Source organism: Podarcis melisellensis, assembly GCF_964234715.1.
Source record: "Podarcis melisellensis genome assembly, chromosome: 8".
NCBI lineage: Eukaryota > Metazoa > Chordata > Lepidosauria > Squamata > Lacertidae > Podarcis > Podarcis melisellensis.
In genome coordinates this window covers 43,249,218-43,260,690 of record NC_138540.1, presented here as the reverse complement: position 1 = coordinate 43,260,690, position 11,473 = coordinate 43,249,218, and the positions used below count along the sequence as shown (strand labels likewise).

The 11,473-nt window shown below is 50.7% G+C and overlaps 1 protein-coding gene across 1 annotated transcript; it reads right to left on the bottom strand.

The window, feature by feature from the left end:
- Window positions 1-3,386: 3,386 nt before the first annotated feature.
- TUBB3 (tubulin beta 3 class III) lies at window positions 3,387-11,473 on the bottom strand. Its single transcript, XM_081920225.1, has 4 exons — window positions 11,317-11,473; window positions 6,596-6,704; window positions 5,570-5,680; window positions 3,387-4,829 (listed from the first exon to the last, which is right to left on the bottom strand). The coding sequence occupies exons 1-4, from the start codon at window positions 11,371-11,373 to the stop codon at window positions 3,754-3,756; spliced, it is 1,353 nt and encodes a 450-aa protein (XP_081776351.1). The 5' UTR covers window positions 11,374-11,473; the 3' UTR covers window positions 3,387-3,753.

Here is an 11,473-nt window from a genome sequence, read left to right as displayed (position 1 = left end):
CTTGGCCAGCGACGAGCGTCGCCCAAACCGGCCCGCGCGGACCGGCCCGCTGCTGCCCCCGCGCGGCCCGGAGGAGCCGCGGCGCCTATAAGGCCCAGGAGGGGGCGCCGCTGCAGAAAGGCCTGCGGGTCCCTTGCAAATTGAAAAGGAGATACGCTTCACAGAAGGAAGGGGGTTCGTCATCCTGGCTCGGAGCAGACCGCTTCCCTGCAGTGCAGACCGCGCAAGTCCCGAGCAAAGACAGCTGTCAGTCCTCCCTCAAGCAAGACCTCGACTACGGACAGTCTTTGACTAATGTAAAAACATCAGGGCAGAAGCCCTTTTCCGCGGCCACCGCCCCATTTCATTTAATTGATTTGCACGAAGGTATTCCTTCGGGCTTTTCCTGCGAGGTCCTGAAAAAAGGGAGTGAATAAAAGTTCTAGATGTGTAGGGAGTCTGTCTCGCAAAAGAGGCCCGAGAGAGCCCTTCCCAAGGATATGCAAGGATATGCTCAAAAGCCAGCCTACCAGGCCGTTACATTAGTGAACAACTTACATAGCTGCGGGGGCATCTGTGGTTACATCAGATATCTCTTATGACTTTGAGAAAGGGTTTCTCATTTTGCTTTCTTTTGTTTCTATTCATGTTAAGTAGTAAGATTTCACTATATAAGTGCATCCTGTTGCAGTGCATTTATAATACACAAATTATGTATGTATAGAAAAATAACCTAAAGTGGTAGGTAGAAAGTTTCCCTTTACATTTTGAGTTGGTACTAAAACCTCCATGCATGAGGAAGGTAACAGATTCATTCCCTGGTGTCTCCAGGTATGGGAGAGAGATACCTGCCTGAAATCCCAGAGAGCTGTCAATCAGTGTGAGCAATATTGAGCTAGATGGATCAATGGCCTGACTCAGTATATGGGGGCTTCTTGTGTTCCCAGGGGAAGTGTCATAAACTTAGTGGTAGAGCATATGTTTTGCAGGCAGGCAGCCTGTGCTAGGCCCGGGGGTAAGCCAAGTAACATGGTCCAGGTCTGGTCCCAAATCCAAGGGTTCCACGAGGAGTCAGTCTGACAGGGCCAAGGCAGGACACGAGGCAGGAAACCAGGCAAGGCACAGGATTACAGGCAGGTTCTGGCAAACAGCAACATTGCTCCCTCAGCCTGGGGCAGGGTCCAGCAGCCTTTTATCTCTGTCGGGGTCATGATCCCCCAGTGACTCACCTCCCTGTCTCACCCGAAGGTGAGCACTCCTCCTGTGAGTACTTAGGTCTCTCCTCTCAGACCTCAGCCTCTGCAGCTCGGGAGATGTCGGTGGGTTACTAGACCCAGAGGTCGCCTCAACCTCTCCTGACCCAATTGGTAGTGGAGCAGCTGTAAGTGATTGCCTAGCTGAAGGCAATGAGGTAATCCCAGCATCTGGAGCCAGGGCAGGCTCAGGCCCCTGACTCGGCCCAGCTGGTGCTTGTTGCAGGGGAACATGTGCAGACTGGGGCTCTTCAGAATCAGGCCCCAGACTTGGTTCAGATGCCACCTGAGGCAAAGGATCCAGTGTGGACTGAGACTCCTCTGGCTCCAAGTTACAGGCCATCAACATAGCCTGAGGTTCAATTAGCAGCATCTTTGTGTCTGGCAGGAAATAAACCCCTTGCGTCTGAAAACCTTGGGAGCTGTAGTCTACAGTGCTGAGCGAGATGGCAGAATGACTCAGAATAAGGCACCTTCCTGAGAATGCCATTGTGGCAGGTTAAAGAGTGCAGAATACACCATTGGACCTCAGCAATGTTGGGTGGGTCCCAGGAGGCATCTTTGATATGGTGCTGCTGAGGGCCATCCTGCAGGACACTGCCCTAGTCTGCAGCAGCAGGACCATAGTAAGGTAGAAAAGATGGACTGCTATCCTAGAGTCTTCAACCTGGTGGTCTCCAGATGTCGTTGGACTAAAGCTCCCGTCAGCGCTGATGGGACTTGTAGTCCAACAATGTCTGGAGACCACCAGGTTGGTGAAAGCTGGTTCAACTGGATTCCAAGAGTGATCATAGCTTCGGGTTATTCTGTGGTAAGTTACATAGGTGGTCCACTGATGCAGCAAACATTTGAATCTTAGCAGTTGTCATTAGAGGCAGGAGTGTGTTCTTTCCAGTGCAAAACTCTCTCTTACTATTTTTGGGGTATGGTCTGCATTCTGCCTGGTGTCATTCCCATCAGCCATGTAGGTGGGGCATTAGAATAGGCTGTTCCACCACCCTGAAGACATCTGGTGTGCCCCATCTACATCACTGAGCCAATCCTCACTTTAGGATTCGCCCCACAGATCACAGCTGCTGCCAAGAGCCAGCCTTCTCACTAGGCATTTCTTGAGGCTCAGCTAACTGAGGGGCACATTGAGAGGAGTCACACCAGTGTCACAACACCCGCAGGCAAGTGCTCATTCCTAACCATCTGCCACCCAAGTGGGAAGCTGCACATTGTCTCTCTCTTGACCCAGTCCCACAAATTCTGTGGCACAACTTATGGCCTATATAAGCACATTCAGGTGAGAGGGGAGTTCTTGGCCATAGGCTCACCATGTGCTGAAGCCAGTCCTGTGAGTAAATCAGTTCTTAAGCAGAGCCAGATGTGCAGCTACCTCCTACAGCAGTGACCATTTCATAGCTCCTCCCAGCTTGACCCCAGGATCTGGGAGGCAACTGTTCTAAGCATAGCAGTGGTGTTCGATCATTTTAGATGCTGGACTTCATGGCCCTCCTGCTCATAGAGGAATGTGTTACTTACTTTCCAATTATGGCAAGGCCGTTCTGTTGCATGTAAGGGACCTCCCACTCATTCTGCTGATAAGAGGGGAGGCCTGAATTTCTATCCCAAAGTGCACCCCCTCTTTGAATATGAAGCTGTTTTCATTAGTAACCACTGATTGGCCTGCATGAAATTGTCTAAAGTAGTTGGGGTGTGTGTGTTTTTAAAGTGACCACCCTAAGTGCAATTGCTGAATTTCTCTGGTTGGAAACACGGCAAGGTGGATAGTTGAAAAGCCAAGCCTGGACCTTGATGCTTGCCCTCAGTTGCCAAGCAACACTGTGTGTGATTGACTTCCAGCTGGTGTTTGCCTTCTAGTCCAGTGTTCTTCAATCTGGTGCCCTCTAGATGTTTTGTATTCCAACCCACATCACCCCTGACCCGTGACTGTGCTAGTTGGGGCTGAGGGAAGGTGTAGTCCAAAGCAGCAGGAAGACACCAGCTTGTGGAAGGCTGCACTAGACAGACACACACCAACACTCTCCAAGGGAGTGGTTGTGCCACACCACAACATTCATTCAGTTCCTTTACCCAGCACTCCAACCCCTCCCCACTTCACCAACATGCTCCCCTATCCCAAATGAGAGAAAGGGGACACCCGAGATACTGGACAGCAATAGATTTATTAAGTATTCCAAAACATAAAAATAGACACAGACCAGTAAAAAATAAAGACCAGGGCCCTTGAAGTTATCAAAGTCATGGACAGAGGGAGCTGCACTAACTTATAAGACTTGGGGGTAAAGGAGAGGGAATATAGGGCGGAGGGGGGGGAGGAGGAGGAGGAGGAGGAAGGGGGTTAAATACTGAACAGCTTTTAAGTTTTGGAACCCTTGAATCAGAAGCAACTAGAAGCTGGTTGTCTACAACTCAGCAAATGAGTAGCAAAGATGGACGGCGATGAACGACAGGCCCATGTCACTGCCTGGCCCTCACTGGGAGGAACCCAAGCATTGCCTGTGGCCCCAGCCCTTCACTTGGCACCCTGGGCTTCCGATTCCTCCTCGTCATCTTCATACATCTCTCCTTCCTCTTCGGCTGTCGCATCCTGATACTGCTGGTACTCCGAGACGAGGTCGTTCATGTTGCTCTCGGCCTCTGTGAACTCCATCTCATCCATGCCCTCGCCAGTGTACCAGTGGAGGAAGGCCTTGCGCCGGAACATGGCCGTGAACTGCTCCGAGATGCGCTTGAAGAGCTCCTGGATGGCTGTGCTGTTGCCAATGAAGGTGGAGGACATCTTGAGGCCCCGGGGAGGGATGTCGCACACAGCCACCTTGACGTTGTTGGGTATCCACTCCACGAAATAGCTGCTGTTCTTGCTCTGGATGGCTAGCATCTGCTCATCCACCTCCTTCATGGACATGCGGCCCCGGAAGACGGTGGCCACCGTGAGGTAGCGGCCGTGGCGGGGGTCACAAGCGGCCATCATGTTCTTGGCGTCAAACATCTGCTGGGTGAGCTCGGGGACAGTGAGGGCTCGGTACTGCTGGCTCCCGCGGGCCGTCAGCGGAGCAAAACCCGGCATGAAGAAATGGAGGCGAGGGAAGGGCACCATGTTGACGGCCAGTTTGCGGAGGTCGGCATTGAGCTGCCCTGGGAATCTCAGGGAGGTGGTGACGCCGCTCATGGTGGCAGAAACGAGGTGGTTGAGGTCTCCGTAGGTGGGCGTGGCCAGCTTGAGGGTCCTGAAGCAGATGTCATAGAGGGCTTCATTGTCAATGCAGTAGGTCTCGTCCGTGTTTTCCACCAGCTGGTGGATGGACAAGGTAGCGTTGTAGGGTTCCACCACAGTGTCAGACACTTTGGGAGAAGGCACCACACTAAAAGTGTTCATGATCCGGTCGGGGTATTCTTCACGGACTTTGCTAATGAGGAGAGTCCCCATGCCAGACCCCGTACCCCCACCCAGGGAATGGGTGAGCTGGAAGCCCTGTAGACAGTCGCAGTTCTCACACTCTTTTCGCACTACATCCAAGACGGAATCCACCAGCTCAGCGCCTTCTGTGTAATGACCCTTTGCCCAGTTGTTCCCAGCACCACTTTGTCCTGTGAAGGAAGAGACACCAACACCATCTTGTGTAGCAATCAGCACTGATCTGTGTGCCCTGTCCTGTCAACTGGGGGATGTACAGATCTACTCATCCCTATGGCATAACATTGAGGGACACCTGTTACCTTTTGACCAATCAGAGTTTGAAATTTTTGAAAGCCCACCAGACTTAAGTAAAAAAAGAAAAAGTACGCAACAATAGCTTGCTGTGCCATTTTTAACTTCCTCCATTTGTAGCTCTTGTAAGATTCTCATTAATTGGAGACTTAAAATGCCCAGAGAAATGGGACAGTGACTGGCACAGGAAGGGCCTATAAAGCAGGGGTTGTGTGGGGAGCACAGAGTTTAGAGGCCAAGCATACAAATTAGGTGAACATGGAGTCTGCTGAAGATGTTTGCCTTTTGATTTTAGCTTATATGTTTGAAGCACCTGTATGAGCCTTTAGAAATAAAGATGTATTAGGCAGCAGCAAGCTGTGATCAAGGAGTGGAGATTCTCTACCCTGGAAATAATCTGACCTAACCCTTTCCTTAAAAGTCAGCTGCCCCGTCCCAAGATTTCCAGCCTTCCTTGCTTGCAGCTCCAAAAACCTCGAAATGCTACAGCTTAGTATTAGTTATGCAAGTCTGAGGTCGAACTGTGCTATTTCTTAAAACTGGGTGACATCTGAGAGAAGCTATGATAGAGAGAAAAGGAAAGAGAGCCAGGCAGCAGAAGAAAGCAGAGAAACAATACCAAAGATGAAGTTGTCTGGTCTGAAGAGGTGCCCAAAAGCACCTGAACGAACACTGTCCATGGTGCCAGGCTCCAGGTCCACCAGGATAGCACGAGGAACATATTTGTGAGCTGGAAAAAAACAAAGGAAGATTTGTCTTCATTGCAATCAGCCAGAGAGACAACCTTGCTGATTTACAACAGGAGTTATTGTGTTGGGGGGGGGTGATTATAAGATTCCTGATCTCCCACATCATCTCCCTCCCTTGTACCCATTTGGCAGGATGCTCACCAAAGCCAAAAGTGGGCACTGCCCAACATCAGGCTCCCACCTAGCCTTTTCAGATGTTCTTGCCCAACAATCCAGGGAATCCTTTACCAAGGAGACTATACTGTGGGGCTGAGCTTCTTTATCTCTTCCTCTAAACTAGGGATGGGGAATCTGTAGCAACTCTCCGGAGGTTGTTGGACTCCAACTCCCATCAGCCACAACCAGGGTAGTGAGTTGTCAGAGCTGATGGGCATTGTGGAGTATCTGGAATGCCACAGGCTTCCCCACCATCACTGCTGCCTTAACTCATTCTCCTGTTAGTGTTATGCTTAAAGGATGCATGCTCAAAGCAGCCTGCCCTTGACCCATGACCAGAGAGACCCATGTCCCCCAAGGCAGTGTTCGGTACCAGCCATGTAATTTCCAGGCCTGCTATTCAAATCTGTAGCCTTCTGCCTCAAAAGAGGACTAGGCTGGTCAACAAAGGCGACAAGGAAGAATACCTTTTGCAATGTTGCTGCAAAACTGGGTGTGATCCAGGATGAGAGTGGCAGCCCTGGGATGCTTTTCCCTCACTCGGAAGGAGGTGGCAGGATGGATGGCGTACTCTATGCCGCTACAAGTGCTTAAGGGAAGGGCCATTGTCATCTGCTTGGAATGGTGAAAACCTTCCAGTTTCATTTCTGAGAGGAAGCCAGGAGGAAGTTTCTTGGTATACCAGAATATCCCTGCCTATCAGGAAGAGCAGTCAGGTCTGGGGTAGGAGCACAACTTACAAGAGGCTTCATTGTAATAAACACTGATCCTTTCCAGCTGCAGGTCAGAGTCACCGACATAGTTCCCACTGGGGTCTATACCATGCTCATCACTGATCACCTCCCAGAACTGAAAGAAAAGTGGAGAGGGGGAGATAGAAAGAATTAACATTTCTACCTGTTAAGTCAGCTAAAGAATTGGACATTTTTGTTTTATACCATTAGAAACAAAGGAAATTCCCACCCGCATTGGGCTGTTTAGCTTTTTCATTATCCACACTGAGGGAAAGCATTCTGAGTTGATCTGCTGCTGGAGACATCATACTGGGCTAAGTGGAGCACCGACCTTATCCTGACCTTATCCTGTAAATCTTATCCAGTATGCCACTCCTTGTGTGAGTGCAAGCAGTTCTTTTGGATGTGGGGGGTGCTTAACTGAATGACATATAGAGAGCCAGTGTGGTACAAGCTGTCAAGAGTATTGGACTGGGACATGGGAGACCAGGGTTCAAATCTCTGCTCAGTCAGGAAGCTCACTGGGTGATCTTGGGCCATCACATCTCAGCCTAACCTACCTCACAGGGTTGTTGTGAGGATAAAATGGAGAGGAGGAGAGCCAAGTACATCCCTTTGAACAACACAAAGATGGGATAGAAATAAATACACAAATAAATTTGATTTGCTACTCGCAAGTGCCAAGTAGCACTGCATCAGCAGCTGTAGCTGCGTTTGGTAGTTGAAGGTTGCTAAAAGCCCTTTCTGCAAAGCCATCCTTGAGAGGGCTCTCTCACCAGCCTACGGTGAGACCCAGAGCAGAAACGCTTCGTTCTTGCAAGCACTGTGTGCTGTTCTAGGGATCTGGCCATGGTGCTGAAACCTTAAAGATACTGCTTTCCTAGCTTTGTTTCTTGGAATCTACACCGCACTACAGGAGACAGAGAAGCAGCCATTTGGCTGAGCTTTTAGTATTTTAAGGCTGCTGAAAGTGAGAACATTCAGATGGGGTATTGCCGCATGTCAAAACTCCTGCCCTCATCTGCAGTGTTTAGCCATGAAGACAAAGGTAGAGGCAAGGGTTGATCATGCTGTTGTACACATTTTGACAAGCAACACAGCATTTTGCTTTGGGAATAAGCTACAAGGAAAAGCAGCTAAATTTGTGCAGAGTCATCTCACCGGCAAATAAGCACATGACTTCGCACTGCTGGTTATTGGCGCAAACTTATTACGAGCCACAGCACTACGCAGACTGCAGCAAGAGCACTCTATCTCCCTTAGGAGGGACAGCTGCTAATGATGCATTTTCCAGAACTTTTTACCTTGGAACTAATTGCTTCTTGCAAGCAAGGGCTAAGCTGTATTCCTAGAGGACAACAGAGAGGGCTTCTTTTTGTGGAGCTTTTCACTAACGGAAGGACTTTCTGTTTTAACAAGGCAGTGAGGAGGACAGGAGAAAAAGGTTTGTTTACAGCAATCTATAGGAGACTGCTCAGTCCTTGCTAAATTAGTTTGAACAATGCGGAAGGGGGGGAGAGAAAGGAAGATGCATGTCATGAATGCTAACCATCTCCAGTGGACAGAGCTTTAATTACCAGGGAGCTCCCACTACTAAGAGGACAAATTGAAATTGATGGCAAGGTCAGGAAGACTGTAAACACAATGGCGTCAGCCACATGCCACAAGGCTGATCCCCCCCCCCCCCGAGACCCAATGCAAAAAGATCTGCCTTGAGAAGGCCTCTTCACCAATAAATTGTTTCTAAAAATGAAGCAGATCTGGAAAGTGATATAATCCTATATATGCAGAGGTGGCCCAAGGTTACTCAGGGACGGAAGTGAGACTAAGCCCTAGGACTGCAGACAAATGCAAGGGTCAAGCCCTCTTGTCAATTCATTTGGTCTCATTTGACTTGGAACAGGCTGAGTCAAATTCAAATCCCTGGCTCAGCCATAAAGCTCACTGCATGGGTCCCCCCCCCAGCCTTCCATACAAATTTGCTGAGAGAATGAAATGGATAACAATCTGCCGTACTCTGCCCTTAGCTCCATGGAAGGGAAGACTCAGATGTGGGAAAAAGTGACTGTCATCTCTTTTTTTTTCCAAATTAACTCCTGCCCATATTCTGAGAGGTTTCAAAGGAACACCAATGCATAATTAAGTGAACTGTCCAGCTTAAGGCATGAATAAAGCATAGTTCTTTGTCAAGGCACAGGCATTGCTTCAGAGACAGCTTCTGAAATCAACACGCTGGATTTGGCAGCAGAATTCTCTGGGGCATACCGTATCTAGAGTGATGCAGGATTCCAAATAGGTTAAATAAAGTTGTTCTTATTTTAGAAAAAGAGAAAAAGAACAATCCTTAAATATCTCAGGGGCTGCCAAGCCAGGCTTCTATACCAAAGCCAGCTTCTATCCTGTGTTGATCAGATGTGTCAATTACAGAACCTGTGAGTTTACAATGAATTTTTCATGCAGATTAGCATATGCATGAGTCTGCTTAGGTAAACTATGCAGAAAGCTAGCCTCCAGCATCACCGCCCCAACTGATGATTGCCTGTCCCCAAATCCCTGACTCAGGAGCAGCAAGATAGTGGAGAACCCTATTCCCTTGCCTTAGTAACCCAGTTTCAGGGAAGATTGCAACAGAACCCAAGGTTGTCTCAGATAATGTGAAATCCATTCAACTTCCTTTGGTTTTCCACAGGATTCCACGTTCAGCATTTGAGGGTGGAGGGTAGAAAACACCCTGTCTCTTTTTTTAAAAAAAAAAAAAAAGAGAGGAGAATGTTCCTTTCTGAGAATCTCAAGTACAATCCTGGGCATTTTGACTTCCTTGCTGCAGAAGGTGTGGCTAACCCACCTCTTCCTCAGGAGACATGTGGCGAAGCTGCCACAGACTTGGAGCTCTGAGTGGTGGTGGGAAGAGACTGGCAGTCTTTCAAGGTTTATTATTCAGCTTCTTAAATAGCTTACTGGCTGTGGGTGGGTAGCAGGTGCTCTTCATACCCCTTGCCCACCTCCCTGCATCCAGCATAATGACCAGACTATCCCTCTCTCCTAAGTGGGGTGGGGGAGAGGCAAGGGAGCTCCCGGCCCCAGCTGCAGAAGAGCTCCTGAGGGCTGATTTGATTTCAGCCTGCTGTGCTGCTACCCTGCCCCACGGGGATAGAGCATTAAGTGGTACAATCACACTGCAGCAGGCTGGCCTTCCTTTTTATTCAGAGCAGGCACAGATGTCTGGTTTTGAAGGGTGGAGGAGAGAAGAGCAGGGAGAGAGCGGGGGGGGGGGGGTTTGACTTAATGGATTATTAGCTGTCTTTGTGACACTAAGTCATGGCAGCAGGTGTCTCCTGGGAAAGCAGAAACTGAAAACCCATTTGAGAGACCCCCTATTTTTGCAGGATTGTTCATTTCCCTTTGGACATTTCCCCTAACAAACAAAAATAAGACCACCCCTTGCTGCCCAGAGAGAGGGTGCTCCCTGTTTCTCTCCCTGGCCCAATTGCACCAGCCAAGAGCAGCCATTTCACTTAACAAATGGTTAGGAAAAAACTGCCCCATCATGGAACAGGAGGGGATCCTGTCATGACATCAAACATTCTGTTTGTTTCATATATCAGAAGATGCCACAGGACGCTCAGAATCCCCACACCTCTTTGTCTCCAGGAGTGGACAACTCTTCACCATTGTGTCCTGCATTACCTGAAGCTGCAAGGGGAAGGGGAGGCGAAGATGCTTTGTCCAGGGGTGGGGGCATCACAGGCTGAAATCTGTTTACCTTCCATCTGTCATCCACAGAACCACTTGGCAAAGGGAGGAAAAGGCTCCTGAAAGTCTCTAGGAATAGCCATTCACCTGAACCCAATGGGACAAGAAGACAGAGCAAAAAAAGGTGGCCCCGCCCTCCCCCTGCAGAAGCAGGGCTGAAATGTTGCCCCATAGCAGACTGAAGGAGGGGAGCGAGGCATTACCACTCCCCATAGAGAAAAGGTAGGAAAGGAGTGTAAACAAATAGCCAGATCGCCCAAGTTGCCTCCTGACCTAGTCAAGGTTACAGCAGGAACTTGCAAGGTCACAGGCAGAGGGAAGGGTTTCTTTGTTCTAAGAGAATCAGGAGGGTCCCCTGCTTCCTGGGTGTGGCAGCCCCCTTGCCTGGATGGGCGTGGCGGAGGGGGCGGGAGGAAGACCACTCCTTCCTTTTGTCTCCCATCAGAAGCGCCAACAACAAAGGGTGACCACGGGCCTCTGACAGCCGCGTCAGGATGCCCAGGGCGGACTTTTTAGGAGACGCTGGCCTGGGCCACCTACTGGCTAGCTGCCAAGAAGGCAAAGGAGTGCCTTTCCTAGGGAGCCGGAGGGCACTTTCACCTCCTGCAGGAGGCTCTGCCCCGCAGCCCTGGGGTGCCTCCACGCCCACACCCGGGCGGGGAAAGATGAGGCCACAACAAAGGCGCCGCCGCCGCCAGCGCAGGGCACGCCCCACCCCGGTGCCAAGCCAGGGAACCGGCACCACCGCCTCGGCGAGATGACACTTGGCTACCTCGCCCGGATCTAGGGCAAGGGGAGCGGCAGAGCAGCCGGGCGCCTCGTCGGCGCAACGCTTGGCTGTTTTCCAGGGGGCCCGCAACATACCGGGCAGGATCAGCCACGGAACCCCCAAGTCGCGTTGGAGGAGCCGTCGGGGGGCGGCTGGGAGTTCTGCAGCCCCAGCAGCGCGCGTCTCCGCCTCCCCATGCCTTTACCTTGGCTCCGATCTGGTTGCCGCACTGGCCCGCCTGGATGTGCACGATCTCCCTCATGCTGCTGCGGCTGGTGCTACGGGGGGGCGGCTGCGGGCAGGCAGGCGGGTGGGTGGGCGGCGGCTGCAGCTGGCGGAGCGGCTGGCGGAGGCGTCCAGGC

What these genes read in the sequence shown, in the direction of transcription:
- TUBB3 (XM_081920225.1), bottom strand. Translation starts at nt 11,373, where the DNA reads ATGAGGGAGATCGTGCACATCCAGGCGGGCCAGTGCGGCAACCAGATC. An exon ending in GCAACCAGATCGGAGCCAAG is followed by an intron (nt 6,705 to 11,316) that starts GTAAAGGCATGG and finishes CTTTTCTTTCAG; the next exon opens with TTCTGGGAGGTGATCAGTGA. An exon ending in ACCAGACAACTTCATCTTTG is followed by an intron (nt 4,830 to 5,569) that starts GTATTGTTTCTC and finishes CTTCCTTCACAG; the next exon opens with GACAAAGTGGTGCTGGGAAC.